The 18787-nt window shown below is 50.6% G+C and overlaps 1 protein-coding gene across 1 annotated transcript in view; it reads right to left on the reverse strand.

The window, feature by feature from the left end:
* The window catches only part of CSMD1 (CUB and Sushi multiple domains 1), a 1021666-nt gene that overhangs the window by 594310 nt on the left and 408569 nt on the right, over positions 1–18787 (reverse strand). Inside the window, exon 4 of the mRNA XM_036250552.1 lies at positions 14071–14265. Within this exon, the coding sequence (XP_036106445.1) occupies positions 14071–14265 (195 nt within the window). The remainder of the gene's footprint in view (positions 1–14070; positions 14266–18787) is intronic.

Below are 18787 nucleotides of genomic sequence, written 5' to 3' on the forward strand. Positions count from 1 at the left end.
CCTGCTCCCCCAGTTTCAGTGGATTCTATAGACGGCCTTTCCGACGGGGAAACTGAGCCATATTACATGCCCCGTGCTCTTCCCTCTTTGAGTTCGGGTTAGTAATTTATTCTGAGGCATTTTGCTTATTTAAACAGACTAAAACACAGAAAGGGTGGCCATGGTGTTTTCCCTTAAATAATCTGTGTATATAAAAGAGAAGAATTAGAGTAACTGCAATAGTATTTGAAAATGGTCTCATTTTTTATACACATTATACAATTTCCCCATAAAGAATAAGCCTAGATAAACGAAGTTAATTAGGAAACAACTATGAAATTTTCTCAACTAAAATACTGTTATCTCTTTAGAAAAACCTGAAAATGAGTATAGATGTATAATAGATTTATTGTGGTTGTTTTCATTTAACATAGTTCCAATCCTAGGATTCATATTTGAGTGGAAATGTGTGTTACATGTAATTTTTTGTATGACAAATGTTCTCAGTTTTAGTTCCTGAGACGTGTTTTCACCACACAGGGTCACTTATCATGTCGAAACGAATAATGCAAAAACATAGTAACATGTTATTGTTAAACACTTTATTCCAAGTCTTCATAAATAAAATACTAAAAACCAGTGCTCTACTAGAAAGCCACAGCCAGCCCTTAGAAAACTAGGGAGCATTTGCCCAGATTAGAAGAACCAGAGCCACTGACCTTTGGCAACCATCTCTCTCTTTTTATTTCTAAATACTCGCCCAAGGATATTTTTCCATGTATCTTCAGGCACAGTAGGAGGGAGGGAGGAAGAGAGAGAGGAACCTCGACTGGCTGCCTCCTGCACCACCCTCCTGCCAGGGGCGAACCACAACCGACGTGCGTGCCCTTGACCGGAATCACACCCGCGACTCTCTGGTCCACAGGCTGGCGCTCTAACTGCTGAGCCGAACTGGCCAGGGCAGCGACCATCTCCTAGTACTGTGTTTAGGCACACGTGTGTGTACACACGCACACGTAAAAGGAACTGATCTTCTGGTGTTCATCCTTTCATTATAGTTCATGCTCCTCAAATCAGCAAACTCGATCCTTTCAAGTTTAACTTGAATCTTAAAATGTTCTCTTCCAGTCGGTTCAACCCCCCATGTCACCTTCTGACCGAAGGCAAAGGGGACCCCCCCCTGAGACGTGTGCTGTGTGCTCTGACCCCTGCCCACCCCGCCTGATGCCACCTTTCCCCACCCCCTTCCTCACTCTGCTGGCCCCGCACCCCCTGGGACCAGAGCCCTTAAGGGTCCTGCCCCAGGGCCTTTGCACTCATCATCCTGCCCACATCTGTCTACTGCCCTTGGCACCTCACAGTCACACTCCTGGGCCGTCCTTCTCTGACCACCACACAGAATAGCCCTCACCTGCCTTCCCTCCCCCTGCCTGGTTTTACGTCTCGGCAGCTCACGACATGCCAAGTCCTGCACCACACGCTTCAGGAGATGGTCTTGTCCTCACGCCCAGATCCCAGACGGCAGCCTGGGACTCAGTCGGTACTCCCGTTTACTTCTCATCGCGGGGCGCCTAGAACACTCCCCGCAGCTAAATCACTGTGGGGGCCTCCTCCTCCGGCCTGCAGGTGGGATTTACCAAAGCACACGTCTGGGCTATTTCTAAGGGCAGAAGCCAGAGAGTACGTTAACCGAGTCAAAGAAAGATGTGGCATCTTCAACACGAGGTTTGAAAGAAGACTATTCTATAAACACTGCCGCGGACTCCAAGGGGAGCCGTTTTTCAGACGAGAATGAACTGGCCGGAAGGGAGCGGAGTCCATGGCTCCGCCGGGCGTGCGGTGGGCTTGTCTGCCCTGCGCTGCTTGTTTTCAACGGGCAGCTGAGCCACCACCTGGGAATGTCCCTTCTGTGCTCAGCAGAGCGGCAGGGAAACTTCTCAAAGAGATGAAGGCAAGGCAGCAGGAGAAAGCAAACTCAGCAAAGCAAAACATTAAGAAAATGACATTGTGAGCCAGCTTCCTGGCAACTGGAAGAATTATTTCAAATTCCACATGTAAACTCAGAAATCACATCTAAAAAGTGAAGTGTACCCTGGCCGGTGTGGCTCAGTGGTTGAGCGTCAACTCCTGCACCAAGAGGTCGCCAGTTCGATTTCCAGTCAGGGCACATGCCCAGGTTGTGGGCCTGATCCCCACTAGGGGGCGTGGAGGCCAGTCGATGTTCTCTCTCATGCATGTTTCTCTCTCTCTCTCCCTCTCCCTTCCTCTCTCTAAAATCAATAAAGAAAAAAATCTTTAAAAAATAAAGTAAACTGTATTAAAACAAATAAGTAACCATTAAAATAAACTAATTCTGGCCAATATTTAAATAATGCAGTTATATTAATATAATGTAAGCTTCTTTGAATCCATAGATGTTAATGAGCAATTAAAATGGATCTAAACTTTTACATTAATTTTGCTATATCTAGAAACATCTTTTATTTAAAAGCTGAAAAACTGGGGGCTCTGAGTAAGTAAATGCTAGAATTTTACCAGCCCCCTACATTTTCCACATTATGCAGAAAGAAAATAAAGTTAGGTCAAATCCATCATGTAAATACTTGGCCATGAGAATTAGCACACAACAAATATTATATATATATATGTGTGTGTGTGTGTATATGTGTATGTGTGTGTGTATATGTGTATGTGTGTGTGTATATGTGTGTGTGTATATATACATATACATATACATATACATATATATATATATATATATATATATATATATTTAATCTTCACCTGAGTATATTTTTCTATTTTTTTGTTCAGAGAGAGCGGGAGGGAGACAGAGGAAAAGAGGGAGAGAGAGAGAGAAACATCGATGTGAGAGGGACACACTGACTGGTTGCTTCCCACCCGCAAGACCCTGACCAGGGCCAGGGACGAACTGCAACCGAGGTACGTGCCCTTGACCAGAATCGAACCTGCGACTCTTTGGTCCACAGGCTGACACTCAAATCGCTGAGCCAAAGGGGCCGGGGCACAACAAATGTTTCTTCAGGAAATGAGGAATATCCACAGTGAGTCAGTTCACTCCGTATTGTAGAAACTGCGCCCCGGGACTCCAGCGAAGGAGCTGGTGGAGGTGCAGCGAGTGGGCGTCGGCCGCCACACCGACTCCCCTCCGAGCAGTTCTTCCTCAACTCAGTTTGCTACGTCGAGTTTTCACAAGATCTCGCATTTGGGAAAGAAAAAAAGATTCTATAGCTAAGAAAAGTTTGAATGTCATCTTGTTAATACAAGAAGATAAGGTTTTGAATAAAAGATGTGTTTGAATCACTCATTTCTGTAAGTGGGAAAATAAATTTAAATGTAAGCAGAAATCACAGTGTGCCATTTCCCCGAAGAAATTTCAAAACTTTTTATAAGTTTTATTCTAAACTCTAGAATTACTATACAATTTTATATAATTTATACCCTTGCCAGGGTATAAATGTTGCTAGGAATATAACTTAAGGGCATAATACAAAATACAGAATAAAACATTATTTAGAGACATATTTTGCAAATTTTATCATAAAAAAGTGAAACCAACTAAATGTTTAATAACATATAAATCATTAAATAAAGTCTGATGCATCCGAACCACACAACCATTCAACCAACTTATCTGCCAAGCATCCGAAACATTGTTTCAGGAACTTCTGGAGTTAGGATAGTAAGTTTATAACATGTAGGATACACAATGAGATGTAGTCTCTTCTTGCTGCTAAAAAATGTATGGAAAAATATTCAGTAAAGAAACACACACACATGCGCACACACAACACAAACACACCCACACACCCACGCATAATGTTCAGTTTCCAACACAGGTGACATTCCCTGACATTCTCTACCTAAGTGTGTGGAGCACCGATGCGAGGTGCTGGTGAAAATTCGGAAGTCAGACTGTCTGGGTTTGACTCTGACTTTGCCAACTTTTGTGTAACAAGCTTTTCCTTCTCTGTGTCTCGGTCTGGCTGTTTATAAGTGGAAATCATAACGGTTTCTGGGCACAGGGTTGGCATGAAGGTGACAGGAATTAATAGCTGTAGAACCCTTAGAACAAAGCAGGCAAATACTAGTTGATCGAAACAGCTATTATTTTCAACAGCTGGGCACACAGTGATCCTGCAGTGACAGTTTTTTGAATTAAATTATTGGTATGTCTTTCGTCATAGGTTTTAAAGGTCTGGCTGCTTTGGTAAGAGTTTCCTTCCTCAGGTTGAACCGTGTTTCCAGCAGGAGTGAAGTGGTTGCTCTGAGACAGGACAGTCGCCAAGAGCAGGGTCTGGGGCAGGCGTCGCTTCTCCAGGGGCCGGACTGAGAGGTCCGGAGACATGCACCCGCCCCCACCCCACCCCACTGCTCTGCGGACTCATCGGGAGACTGTGCTTGGCCCACGCACGAAGTTGCTGTAGGAAGCACTTGTCGTCCAGGTCACCCCGTCCTCTCCAAGGCCTACGCATGTGCCTGACCACTGTCCCCTCCCAAGCTCTTGAAACCCTTCCGCCAGGTCCTCTGAAACTCGAGCAGAATCACCGGCAACTTGTGGTGCATCCAAACCACTTCTGTGGTATTTCCCTGCCCTTTTCTCCCTGCAAACCTGACGTCTCCTGAGATGCCGAATCCTGAAGTCTTCCCGAACGGTCGGCAGGTTGCCTGGTCTGGAGCTGGGCCGCACATCCCCACACATGCTTCTCACGAGGACATCCAGATTACTCAGGTTCTTTCCTCCCCGAAGCATCCCAGCTTCGACCGTCTCCTCCTCCGAGCCGAACCCTTCCTCCGTGCAGTCCTCCAGGGGGTCGCAGGTGCAGCTCCACGCTCCGTGAACTTCCTTCGGGCTCCTGTCAGGTTCTCCAGTGTCTTACTTCCTACTGACCCTTTGAATTTGGGTCACAGTGTGTTCACCGCCCCCTCTTCCAACAACCCAAGTCCAACTCAGCCACCCGTTCTCACCCCCGCCCTTTACCCCCTCTGCCAACAGGGGACACTTCCCAAGCTGTGACTGCAGGTGTCCCCTTCCCAGACCTTCCTTCTCCACGCTCCCGGGTCACTCTCTCGAACCCCTCGCCTCCAGTGACTGACCCGAGGACCGAGCGTTCTCTAGTCTTGCTGTTTTCCCTTCCTCCTCCCAGCCCTCGCTCGCCCCCGCCATCCCGAGGTCCCGTGGCCATTCGTTAAGTCGCCCCTTGCGTTTGCCATGACTCCAGTGTCAATACCTTGAATTCAAATCGGAGCCAAATCTCTGTTTACTGCCCAGACCCGAGACAAAAACGAGCTGCTCATGGGTCTAACTCGAAATTGGTGACCAAACCCGGGTTGTCCTTTGATGATGCCATTCCTGCGTCATTCTGCTCATCGGTTCTGTCCTCTCTTTGGGAATGACTATTCCGTACCTTCCTCCCCAACCTGCCAGCATCTCCTACCACGTCCCCCATCCTGTGGTGACTTGGGTCCCATCACACTAACAAAACACACCACTAAGATCACCTATCTGCATCCCTCCTGATGCCACGTCCCGCCTGCGTGAACTGAGCGAGTCTAAGCAAAGCTTTGCCACTGTCTCCTCTCTCCGAATGACCATCCCCCTTTACCGGAGAAGTACTCTTAGCAGATGAGTTCCTTATAATCTTCCTCATTCGGCTTGTTTGAAAGGCAGCTCTAAGATGACCGAGTACCTTGCCTGCTTATCGCTGGCGGTGACTCTCAAGGGCACGATTCGGAATCTGGAGTAAAGCGCATCTCCCTCCGCAGTTCACGTCTGCCCGGCCTTGCTCTCTAGACGCCCAGCAGCGCACCTGCCACCATCTCACAGCGGCTGCTCGACCCCTCCCCCATGGGGAGCACCCGAGTCCTGACTGGGTCCTGGTGTCCGGGGCACCCGCCCCTCCCAGAGTCCCGGCTCTCATGTCATGTGAGCTCTCGCCAGCATGGGAGTGATCCATGTCCTCTTCCCGAAACTGCTTCTTCATAGACTTTTCATAAATCTTAAAATAGTGGCAAATTCACAAGAAGCTGCAGATTTAGTAGATGCCCTGTGCACCCTGCTGATACTTCCCAGAGAGGGTTTCAGGTGCCCAGGCGGAGCCACCATCCAGGGGCCGCCACGGGGCATGGGTCCCTGCGCCCACTGTTGTTCACGGACGCTCCCCGCCCGGCTCCCCCGGCGCCCCTTTGGCTTCATCGCCGTCCCTTCCCATAGCTGTTACCCGTTTCTTCCGTCTCCGGTCCCCACGGCCCTGAGGGTCCGTCCTCAGACCGAGCTTCCCGCGTCACCGCACCCAGTTCCCTTGCACAGACCTCAGCACCGTGTGCACGTCGGCATTTTCCACGTGTCTCGTTCAGCTCCAGACCCCGCCCGGATTTCAGGCACCAACTGCCTGCAGGACACACTGTACGGACGCCAGGAGAGCCTCCCCGACTCCCCAGCCCCCCAAACTTTCGGTCTCCCTCTTTCCAGATCCGAAGCTGTCCGCCCTCGCGACCTCACTGAATCCAGCGCCCCCTCCAGCGGTGGAGAAGCCACAGCCTCATCCTGCCGCCTCTTTCTCTGGTCCCCGCAGCCGCTGAGAAGTGAGTCCTTCCTTTGAGCTGTGCTGAACCCACTCGCATCCCCCAACTTCCCAGGAACCACCTCCCAAACCGTCACCTCGCCTCCTGGCGACCACAGAGCTTCTGCCTGGTCTCCCAGGGCCCCTCCCCTTCTATTCTGTCCTGGGAAGAGCAGCGGGGGGGGAGGGGGGCTCTGATTGTAACTGAGACGCTGCCAGGTCTCTGAAACCCTCCGAGGTCTCCCTGTGCTCAGGACGGAAGCTGAGCCCACACTGAGGTCCAGGGGCCCCGTGGCACCTTCCCACCAACTTCTGGGGCGTCCTCTGCCTCACCCCCACACCATCGCCCACTCTGCTCTGATCCTGTGCTGTGGTCTCAGAGCCAAAGCCCTGGTCGCCCCTTTACCTGGGCCGTTCTCCTCCTTTCCCACAAGGCTTGCTGTCTTCCTCCCCAAGGGTTCCCAGGACAGGGGCCTTCGGGGGCCAACGGCAGGACTGTCCTGGTCACCAGCAGCTGGTCACCCCAGCTCCGAACCAACCCTCGTTTTCTTACTCCAAGCATCGCTGACCGCGTGTTGCAACTGGATGTGACATATTAGATTTGTTTTTGCTCATTTGTTTGCATATGTATCGGCTCCAGGCACTAAAATGTGATTCCCACGTCACTTGGTATTTTCCTTGTTTGTTGGCTGTGTAACCCAGCGAATCCGGCCCGCGGGCCCAGGCGGCTGTCTGGCTGTGTGATTCCAGTTGCACCAGGACACACAACGGCTCAGGTCATGTCTGCGGAGACCTCCCTGCAAGGTGACGGCTGCAGTAGCAGATGAGCACCGTGTGGCTAGAAAAACACAGAACGTTTACTCTCTGGCCCTGGACAGAGCCATTCACTGACCCGATCGATAAGAGGATCTGACCCCGCATTGGGCCCTGATCTGCGGACCCTTACGGAACCAACGCAGGAGCCACAGACTAAGGGGCACGTCCCACTGGAAATCGAGGGACACCTGAGTCAACTTTCGGGTGTCATGTTAATGCTCCTAACTTCTCACAAATCCAAAGGAAGCACAGAGCCGGGAGTCGTGGTGGAAGGACTTGCGGCCGGGGGTTTGCACAAGTACGGCTCCTGGGACCCTGCCGTTGGAGGGATCGAGGTAGAAGACGACAGTGTCTCCGCACGGATGCACTGATGACGGTGCATGTGGGAGTCAGCGCCGCAAGCACGCGTCAGGGTCATTCAGTACCACTGATCTGTGTGATTCCGAGGCCGCTGAGAGCGAGATGCCATCGGCTGGCGCTGAGATGTGGAGGGCACCCCCCCATAGAGGTGGCACGAGGCCTGGTGCCCACCGCAGCCCTGAGGGGTGTCGGGGGGCGCTGCCCCGTGGTCTCTGCGCTCACCCCACTCCCGCTCTTCCTGGGGACGACCAGAAGTCCCTTGAGCATCGCCTGTGACCTGCACCAGTCCTGAGAGAGTTGAGCCGTACTCGCTCCATTTAACATTTTCAGAACTGGACCTGAGGCTTTGCAAGAAAGCAGGGTGTCAGGGCATCCCAGCCAGTGAGACGGAGCAGGACCTGAGGGACAGACCCCTTCGGTCCACCCCCTCTGCCGCCCGTCACTGCCGCGGCCCGGGCGCGTTTTGGCACTGGACACATGCAGCCCTGCAAGCGAACATGGCAGCCCCATGGAATAAAATCACGGGAGAGACGGCAAATGATTCACAAATGTAAGGTGACCGGCAGAGCTGCGCTTAGGATCCCGCCCGAGCCTGTGACAAGGTCGCACTGGACGAGCTGACGTGAACGTGGAGAGCCTGCGGCGGAGGGACGGGGAACGTGACCCACACGGGCTCCCTCGCGCTGACGTCGAGGTTTACATCCGTGACGTTCACCGCCCGTCACGCAAGAGACACGCCTGCGGAAACCGTCTGAAGCCGTTACGACTCCGTCGGGGCCCGGCTCTCTAGGACGATTGCCCCGGTCAGTCCCGCTCTGCACAGCGCGGGCCTCAGGCCACACGGCGCTCTGGATTCATCGCTCAGCACTCCTCCCGGGACAGAGCTGCCGGACATCTCGGGGTTCACGGCACGCGCACTCAGGGTGCCCCTCCAGCTGGGCGGCTCCCGGGCGTCCTCTCCCCTCCTCCCGAGCGCAGACCGCCTGCCCCGAACAGACCCTGAGTGACGTCTCATGAAGCAGTGACGAGTGTCACTGCGGGTCGCAGTCGGCAGGCTGACCCCGGGGGGAGGGCAGGCTGTGGAGGAGCCCCGGGCACCCACGGGCTCGCACTGGCTATGCGGTCTCACTGAGGCCGAGACCCACCGACGGCTCCGTAGCTCCTTCCGTCCTCGCTGACCACCGTGATGCTCCGAGAACGTACAACTGTCTCGAAACGGGTACAATCAGTCAACTCTTTTTTCTTTTTTTTTTATCCTCACCCGAGAATATTTTTCCTTTTTTTTTTTTTTTTGTACAGATAGAGTGGGAGGGATAGAGAGGAAGGGAGAAAGATAGAGAGAAACATCAACGTGAAGGGACACATCGAGTGGCTGCCACCCGCACGACCAACCAGGGCCGGGGACAAACTGCAACCGAAGTACGTGCCCTTAGCGGGAACCGAACCCGGGTCTCTCCGGACTGCAGGCCGACACTCTAACCGCTGAGCCAAACCGGCCAGGGCAGTCAACTCTTTTTTCAAAACAGCTGGACAGCTGTCACATCCTCTATTCTGCAAACTGTCACATGACAGTGACAACGTGTTTTGACACATTTAGGTGAGTCTTTAACTTCAACGCCTGTGTTTGTACAGACACAGGTCGGGGCTCTATTGAGAAGCAGCGTCCATTGCCCATCATGTCCGTTTGCTGTTGTTTTCAGTGGCTTGCAGATCACGCTTCTCGACCACGCGCTTCTCGACCACGCGCTTCTCGACCACGCGCTTCTCGACCACGCGCTTCTCGACCACGCGCTTCTCGACCACGCAGAGGGTGGCGGTGTCCCTCACCTGCCCCAGGAGGCACCGGGGCAGACAGGCAGCGCAGAGCCCTGGCGTCCACATGACACTGTGTTCGGATCCTTGCAGATGTCCTCACACCTCACAGAGTCAGACACACTGTCCGCAACTCTGGACATTACGGTGAAGGTCAGACTTGGGGGCCGGGCCCTATAAACAGCACACGTTAAGTCCCTAACACACCCCTGCACAGCCCCACTCTGAACCGAGGTCTGCGCCACGGCCTCTCGCCTCCCCGAGACTTTCCTTCCCAGTGGTTCCGAGTTTCCCAAACATGTCGGCGGCCGGAAACAGAAAACGAAGACGAAGGCTTGCTGGCTGCCCCGCTCTGGCCGGAGCTGACGCCCGTGTGCTGAGCGCTGGTTCTGTCGAAGGGCAGACGCCCCCGCACGGACCTGCCGTCCTTCCAGAGGCTGGCCGGGCCCAGCGCGGGCTCCTGCCCGGACATCTGCACGTCCCCACGGCGACCCTGCAGGTCAAGCTGGCTGCTGACAGGTCACACCGAGACTTAGAAAAACACCACGCAGGACCGCAGAGTCGGACCGAAATGCTCTCTGGAGGAAGATACTATGGACGAGGAATGTCCCCACCTCACCGTGGGCCTATGTCAGGAGGGACCGCTTCTAAGGGACTGCTTGGGGACCAAAAGCAGGTTTCTTACTAAGGAGCATTTTCCAAATACAGACCCTAATGCACTGTATTAAATGCATCATTATGTCATGTTTCTTTAAATAGCATCATGGCCTGGCCAGTGTGGCTCAGTGGTTGAGCGTCAATCCTGCACCATGAGGTCGCCGGTTCGATTCCCAGTCAGGGCACATGCCCAGGCTATGGGCCTGATCCCCAGTGGGGGGCGTGCAGGAGGCGGCCAGTCGATGTTCTCTCTCATCGATGTTTCTGTCTCTCTCATCCTCTCCCTTCCTCTCTCTCTGAAATCAATAAAGAAAAAAATCATTAAAAAAAAATAGCATCACGGCTCTAGAAATGACACACAGTGCCGCTGCCCAGGTTCATGTCCCACCTGAAGTCGGATGTGAACTGTTCAGGACCAGGGAGGAGCCATCACAAAGGAGAGAGGGGCCCACTGTCGGGGGCCCTGCTGGGAGAGACCGCAAGCGATTCCTGGAACTAAATACTCACTAGGACGTCGGAGAAACAGCAAATATACACATTTTATTCTTGTACATTATCTAAGCCTCTACTGCTGAGCCTCACACATCTCTCCTCAATACACCACCATCTACACATTTGTAAAAATTAGACAATTGATTTTTTTTCTTCATGATCCAGTTATCCAAATAATTATATCTAATTACTGTCCCTTTAACTCTTAGGAGCTCAAGAATTAGAAAAAGCAAAACTGAAGCCCAAATGTAATGATGCTGAAACAAGAAGACACAGTATCTATCGGGCCCAAAGGACCCTGATGAGGTCGGAATGGATGAACCGGAGAAGGCGACTTCGCTGCCGCACCAGCGCTGGCTTCCTGAGGCGTGTGACTGGATGAGGAACAATCACCCCGTTAAGAAGAAAGTCCTGGGGGAGTCGGAGCAGGAACGAAACCGTCACGACAGCTGGTGGTGTTCATTTCTGCATGTTCGAGTCTGGGGCTCATTCCTGGATACTCCGCATTTTCTGATTCTGTAACGTTTTGCGTGGGGGGCAGTTCAGCATTCGGGGCCCTGGCTGCGGGTCAGCCTCACGGTCCAGCGAGGAGAACCCCGGACACGGCCCCAGCGTACTTGTGAGCAGACATCACTGCCTGGGGGCTGGCGGACCACAGAAACAACACTTGGAGGTAAGCTCCCATCTAAAATAGCAACAACGACGACATACACGAAAGGACTCCTGTCCTTAACGACATTCCCAGAGGGTGGCGATGGGGGGCAGGGACTGGCATCTGGCTGCGAGGGTGGAGGTGACAGCGACTGAGCTGTCGGCCCCGAGGGCAGCGAGGGTCCGCGGAGCCACAGCGGAAGTGCGCGGCAGCCAGGGGTCGGGCGGACGGCTGTGTCGGTGAAGAAGCCTTCGGGGAAAACAAACCCACTGCTGTGCAGTGTCCGCCGAGGTCCACCTGTCCGTGCTCTGCGTGGGGCCAGGCCAGGGGGGTGGCAGGGCCACAGCGTGGACGAGGAGGGCCGTGGGCTTCAGGAAAGCCCGTGCAGGTCGTCCCAGCAAAACCCTGCACGTGGGGGGCAGCTCGAGGCCTGGAGCCCTGGCAGCTGGACGGGCACAATCCGCCGCCCCAGGGGGCACATCGCTGGCTGTGCACGAGCGTGCACTCTTACTTCCTGGGGAGTCGCCCACATGGTCTGGGGGAAGGGGGACGGTCAGGGTGAAGGTGTGTGTCGGGGACACAGATCAGGAGTGGACATCAGGGGAGCTGGGAGTCCAGACTGGACGGCATGGGACCAGCCTGCAGAAGGTCCGCGTGGGGTGGGAGCAGGCTGAGTGGCAGTATCTCAGAAAACAAGGTCGTGCAGGCGAGAATGCAGAGGACAGAATGACCCCCGTGCTTACCCAGGGGGGACAGGGACATGGCGGGTGGCAGTGGAGATACGGAAGAAAGGGCACATGTAGGGTACCCAGAGGCTGTGCCTTCAGACAGGGTCTGTCAGTTGCGGGGAAACTATGGATGTAAAAGAAATGGGACCGGAGTCTACGTTTTGAGGACAACAGTTTTTGATAACAGGTGTATGGAAAATAATGAACAGCCGTAAGGGAAAAGCCAGAGAGAGATCACAGACCCCAGAACTCACGCAGGACATGGGCCTATGGGAGGAACAGAGGGCGTTGGGAGCAGACAGTGTTCATGACAGGCATGTCCGGGACAGAGGGCTCGTCTGAACAGGGTGGACTCGGGCTGGGGCGCCTCGCGACGGCTCGCGTCCCAGCTCTCCCTCGGGCCCCTCGCCGTGAAACGGATCCGAAGGAAACAGCTCCTGTGGGGACGCGTGTGCAGACGCCCTGCCTGGCTGGGATCGGAATCCCGGGGGCAGGGGGTCAGCGACAGCGGGGAGGTCGGTCACTGAAATGATTCCATCGGGGCACCTCACGGGACACTTACCACAAGCAGCAGAAAGGCATTCATTAAATAGCACAGACGGAACTAAAATTAACACTGTGGTGAAAATAACCCTGTCGTGTAATCGCTTACAGCCAAGGTTGCGCTTTTGTCTGGTCACCTGCCCAGCTACCCGTCCCACACCAGGAGTGTCTGCTCAGGTCCCCTGCCCAAGGGGACACTGGGTGTTCGCTTCTCTGGTGTCAAGTTGCCTGAGTTCTTTACAGATTGTGGATTTTGACCCCTTATCTGGTGTGTCATAGGTGAACACGTCCTCCCGTTCGGCGGTTGTCTTTTCATTCTGTTGATACGCCCTTTGCTGTGCAATTTTTAAAAAATTTTCTGAAGCCCTAATTGCTTACTTTTCTTTTGCTTCCCTTGCCCGAGGAGATCCATCAGAAAAAATACGGCTACAAAACACGTTAGAGATTTTACTATGTTTCCTTGTACGTGTTTGCGGTTTCGAGTCTCACATTTACGTCCTTAGTCCAGGTTGAGCTTATCCTCGTGTCTGGTGTAAGAAGGGGTCGAGCAGGTCACCGCTCGGCAAGGACACGGTTCCCCCACGTCTGCGGCTCCTGAGACACACCGGACAGTACTGAACGTCGGCTGCATCCAAAATACAGCTAGACAGCGAGTCAGACGTGGATTTGGGTCTGAATTTGTACTGCCGCTGGACCCTTGAAACATGAAAATGTTGTCTCTTTTATCAGTTACATGGGTGTCAGCGTCTGCACGGCGGCAGGTGTGGTGGGAGGCGGACAACACGACGCGAGCGAAGCGCGTGCTCAGGCGTCCGTCCCGTCAGGCCCCAAAGCGCCAGCCAGGCTCTTGCTCTTGAACCGCGAGATGCGTTCCTCTCAGTCACGGCAGAGGTGAGAATTAAAGTGCGCCCTTTCCTGGAGCTTTCGAATCGTCAGGTTCGCATTACAGAAAAGGGGCAAGTCCCGGGGCTTCAGGAACCACGAATCCACCTTCCGCCCCTTCACAGCCATGAGCACTCGGAATAATAGCACTTCCTCCGCTTATCTCAGAGAACTGGGAGTGGACAGAGCCCTCAAAGCAGGAAGGTTAATCATCAGGCTGCTCGTCATTTTTGACGAGACGAGGATTAAAAAGGAGTAATCGGCCGAGGGCCTGAAGGCTGTGAACGCGAGCAGGGCAGCTGGGAAACGGGGCAGGAGCTCAGAGCGTGAGAAACAGGAAGACGAGAAATGTGGGCATTAGGAGCACGTCTACGTCTACACTGACTTTCCAGGGCAGCACGGTAGCCTGGGCAGCCTAGACGGCGACTCTGGGGACAGAATGAGCCGACCTGCGAAGACCAGCGGGTGGGCCCTTCTCCATCACGGGGGAACGTCCAGTGCCCGCTCCAGGGCCGGTACCGGGCGCCGGCGGCAGTCCCCGAGCACCCCCTTGTGTGGGACCTACCTCTGCAGAACGGGGCGGGGAAGTCCCAGGATGCGCCGTTCCCCGGGCTGACGATGCAGGTGAGCATGGCGTGGCCTTCCAGGACGTAGCCGGAGAGACAGCTGTACCGAATCTTGTCTCCGATGTTGAATCTCGTTCCGTGCAGGACGCCTTTGAGTATTTCCCCAGGATTCCCGCAGGTGTGGCTGGGCAGAACTGTTGGAAAAGGGGAGAAAGACAATTGAAAGGACGGCTGTCTGTTCAGATCGACCGAGAGCATACATCACCTCTGACGAACAAAAATGAGCAAACCCAGTGCGAAAACATTTTCACTTTGCCTAAAAATCGCACAGAGGAATGCATTCATGCGTTATGTCTGCCATTTAGTACTTTTGTAAAGATTATTTTAAGGTATAAATTAATGCACTTTGTTAAGAGGGAAAAATACAATTCTGCTTTGATTCAGTCTCCTAAACGATGTCTAGATTATTTTTCTAATTACGCGATTCTACAACCTCCTATCGGTAGGAATCCTAATACAGGAGGATATAGATTATCTGAAAAAGAGATCAGCCTACATGAATATTCATAATGAATATTCGTAAATGAATAATCACATCATATGTACTTGGGGCCAGCGCTGTTTGGTGTACATGGCTAACCAATGTTTAATCAATGTTTGACGGACCAACAACTGGAAAAAGTAAAGATCATGTATTAATCTATCAGAATTTAATAAACCTGTTTCCCTGTTTGATTCCCAGCCACCGGTAAGGTTCTGTGCGTGCGTGTCTGATTCGCAACACAATTTTAGCTATCAGCTTTAACAATACGAGTTCCGTATTCACTGCATTTCCGCAGGACACGGACCGTTTTCTTTGCTGGCCGTCGCGCTCCTGTGTTGATATGATTCTCTGCCTAATTCAACTGCCCTGACAGCTAATCCATAGGAAGCCATGCCCACCCATTAAACATAATTTCCAATTTCACTGACGCAGCATTGAGGTGAACAGAAAAACCTGGTGATTGCTGGCGACTGTTTCTATACTTCTGGTTCAAACGGAGCATGACATCAGTAAGTCAACTGCTCTCACGTAGCATTCAAATAAGCTAAGGATCCTATTGTTTAAAAAGGAGTGATTTCCAAATAAAAGTATTTCTGAATGAATGTAATTATTTTATATCTTTTGTTAAAATTTTACTTATTGATTTTAGAAACAGAGGAAGAGAGAGAAACATTGATTTGTTGTTGCACGTATCCGTGCATTCATTGGCTGATTCCTGTATCTGCCCTGACTGGAGATTGAAGCTGAAACCTTGTACATAGCAGGACAGCACTCTAACCACTGAGATACCCAACCAGGGCACATTATTTTACATATGTATCCAAAGTTTTGCATGGGTACAGGTATAACTTGATACATATGTATAATAGAGTACAGTGTGTTTTGTTCTTTTATAAATTGAGAATTAAAACTTTTTCAGTGAATGGGAGGAAATCTCAGCATTTCTAAAATTATTTTATTACAACATTAAATATGTACAAAGTTGGCTTTGTAGAAACACTTAGAAAAAACTCTACCATTTAGATACTTAATATAATTGACACTTATAATTATGAAATCACTACATAGTCAAAGTGTGTTAAATTCAACTTTAAAAAAAAAACCCTCTGTTTGAGACACAATAGAAAATAGTTAAGTTTGGTCTACAACAGCAATTTTATCTGGTGTGCTGTAAGAACTGTTAAAACAGGCAATACCTGACTATTTAGTCAGGGGCGCTGACCTGTTTGCCCTTAGATCATCAAATAAAACAAAAAAATGACAACAGCCATGTGGTGTGATTCAATCAAAATTATACCGATTTTTTTTTTGTCAGATCGACAAAAAATATACTATATTTTCTGGTGTGCTACAGAATTTTAGTAATGGGTTTATGTGTGCCCAGAGTTGAAAAAGGTTGGAAATCTCTGGTCTACAAGTATCTTTGCTTCTTTTATAAAAAAGGACATGCTTTGCTCAATAAGACATTCATTATTTTTAAGTAGATAAGTCTTTAAAAATGTTGTTTGTAAGCATTTTTAAGTATTTGGAATGTAACTGCCTATGATTTTCTAAGGTCAGAGACATTCATTCTGTCCCAAGAGCACAGGAGTTCAGGGCTCAGCCGCTACCTCTGGATCCTGAGCAGGGGCCCGGCCGGTGGGGGAAGACGTGGGGGTACCAATGGCTGTGGCTTTTCTCCCTTGTTGGGGATACTCAGCTTCACAGACCCTTCTGTAAGGGCCTTCGCTCTTTCATTCACTGCTAGTGCTACTTATTCGCAGGTGCACATCACTGATACAGTGTGTCCGGATCAATGTTCTCCCAAGACAAGAACTGTCAGTATAAACCCATAAAATATCTTAAAACGTGCTCTTGATAACACAACACAATCTCAGCCATCAGCTTTCATAACTGGAGAACACAGGAGCAAGCCGTTCTGAACACTGACTGTAGCCTGTAGAACTTTCCTACTCATGTTTCTATTGGAAATAGAAATAAATGGCTTTTTAAAATTAACACAGACTGATGTACAGGAAGACCACTGTAACAAAAACACAATAAAACACAAAATGATCACAAGTTCCCAGTGGTACATGGACTACGTCATACTGTGAGATCTTCGGCCTGTGTAATACATTGAAACAGCAGTGAAGGGTAAGCATCTCTAAAACTTGACCACGCAATGACGTTGTCAGGAAGTGGGGGATGGTACAAAATTTTAAAATGTTAAGAAACAAACAAACAAAATCCTGAAAAAGAGGGTCTCCCCAAGTAGGAGAGGCCCCTTGGAGAGAAAACATCCATGTCTTACAAACTCTTAGCAGACTGAAATGTAATATTTGGGAAGACAGACAACTGAAAACTTCAGAAAACACAGGAACTTCTGCTGTGCTGTACCATCGAGCTAGGAAAGTTGGCTTTAACAGGAGATACGGTAGATGTTAAAACGAATGACCGCCAAAGGAAAAAGTAGCAACACATGGAGGGTGTGTCTGTACCGTAATTAACATCGTAGCTCAAATTGCCGCCCACGACACAGAAAACCGGCTCTCGGGGGCAGGGACAGGCTCGCACCTGCAACAGCAATCGATGGCCCATCATCTCTGCACAAAGCCTGTGCCATGATGACGACCTATTTCCAGGGCCGCCTCAGCCTCCCCTCCGTCTGCAAACCATCCCCTGGACTCCTTGACCAGTGAAAGGTCTTTTTTATTAAAACATTTTTTGTTTATTGATTTGAGAGAGAAGGGACAGGGAAAGAGAGATAGAATCATCCATGAGAGAGAACAATGACTGGCCGCCGCCTGCACGCCCCCCACTGGGGATCGGGCCCACAACCTGGGCACGTGCCCTGACCGGGAATCGAACTGGCGACCTCTTGGTGCAGGGTCGACGCTCAAGCACTGAGCCTCACTGGCCGGGCAAAAGGTCTCTATTTTTGTTTTTGTCCACAGATTTGTCTTGACCTTAACATCTAGACCATTCTATCGGAATTTGGAAAACCCCACCCAACAGTGGGATTGAACGGGAAGGCCTGTGTCCGAGTCTCCTCCTCTGCCCTCGTTGGCTCTGTGTATTTGCTCGTGGAGGCCTGTGGGCATTCAGGCCCTGCGGTGTGGCGTGCGCATTGAAGGAGGCAGTGCGGGCCCCAAATACCCGCTGGGTAACCACCCTCCCCTTGCGCCGGGCCACAGCCTCCCGTCTGACCCTGGACCTTCCCAGCTGGTGGTACTGCTTCCGTTGGGCCTCTACCACACCAATCACCTAGACCTGAGCAGGGACATGCTCCATGCAGTCAGCTAAATGATCTTTATAAATGTAAGTGCGAAATACATCATCTACTCTTTTAGATTTATTATGTGTACAATAACTAAGATTTGCATAGTTAAAAGCTTGGTGGAAACAGAAAAAATAAATTTTACAAAAAACAGCTGGACAAAGTCACATGTTGGAAACAATGAATCAGTAACAAATTATAACTTTAAGTCACATTTCAGGCCCCGGAGGCTTCAAATGCATTTAAGGTTTTAAAAAGCAAAATAAATTAGCAAACAGGGAAGTAATTAAAAATTAACGGATGAAGTTCAAAATCACTGGTTGGTAGCAGAAAGACACACTAACGACCTCAGGACTGAATAGTCTTATTTTCAATCAATTACTTTTAGAAAAAATTAAAATTTCAATGTGATCAATATCAAAAAGCAAATCGAAATACTTGAGGCTAAAATATTTGTTTTGAGTTGCAAAAAATAAAAATGCACATCATATAAAAACATTAGCAATTTCATTTAAAAAAAAAAATCAAAATACTGTAAATCGTGAAGCATGGATGCAAATGATTACAGGTGCACTTGAAGACCGAAGTCATAGTGAGCATTGCCAACCTGTGAGTGTCCGGTGGCTGGGAGAAACTGATTTAAAACAAGTGAATTCAACCTAATTGTCATTCCTGCCAATTTCTTTATGTCACTTTTAAACCCCTCTCCCTGAGTGCAGTGAATGTCCCTGTGTCTCCCACACTCTAATATTCACAAACGTTGTTGCATTGACGTGAGCTCCACTTTTAATTCCATCTAATCCTTCCTTGGAGTGATTTGGACTCCTCCTCACAGTTGCTTCAGGAAAGGAATTCGTCTTTGGGCTCCGGGATTCTGGACCAGGGCAGACAGTTGGTGATGTGAAAGTTCTTT

This window comes from Molossus molossus, unplaced genomic scaffold (assembly GCF_014108415.1).
Source record: "Molossus molossus isolate mMolMol1 unplaced genomic scaffold, mMolMol1.p scaffold_m16_p_9, whole genome shotgun sequence".
Lineage (NCBI taxonomy): Eukaryota > Metazoa > Chordata > Mammalia > Chiroptera > Molossidae > Molossus > Molossus molossus.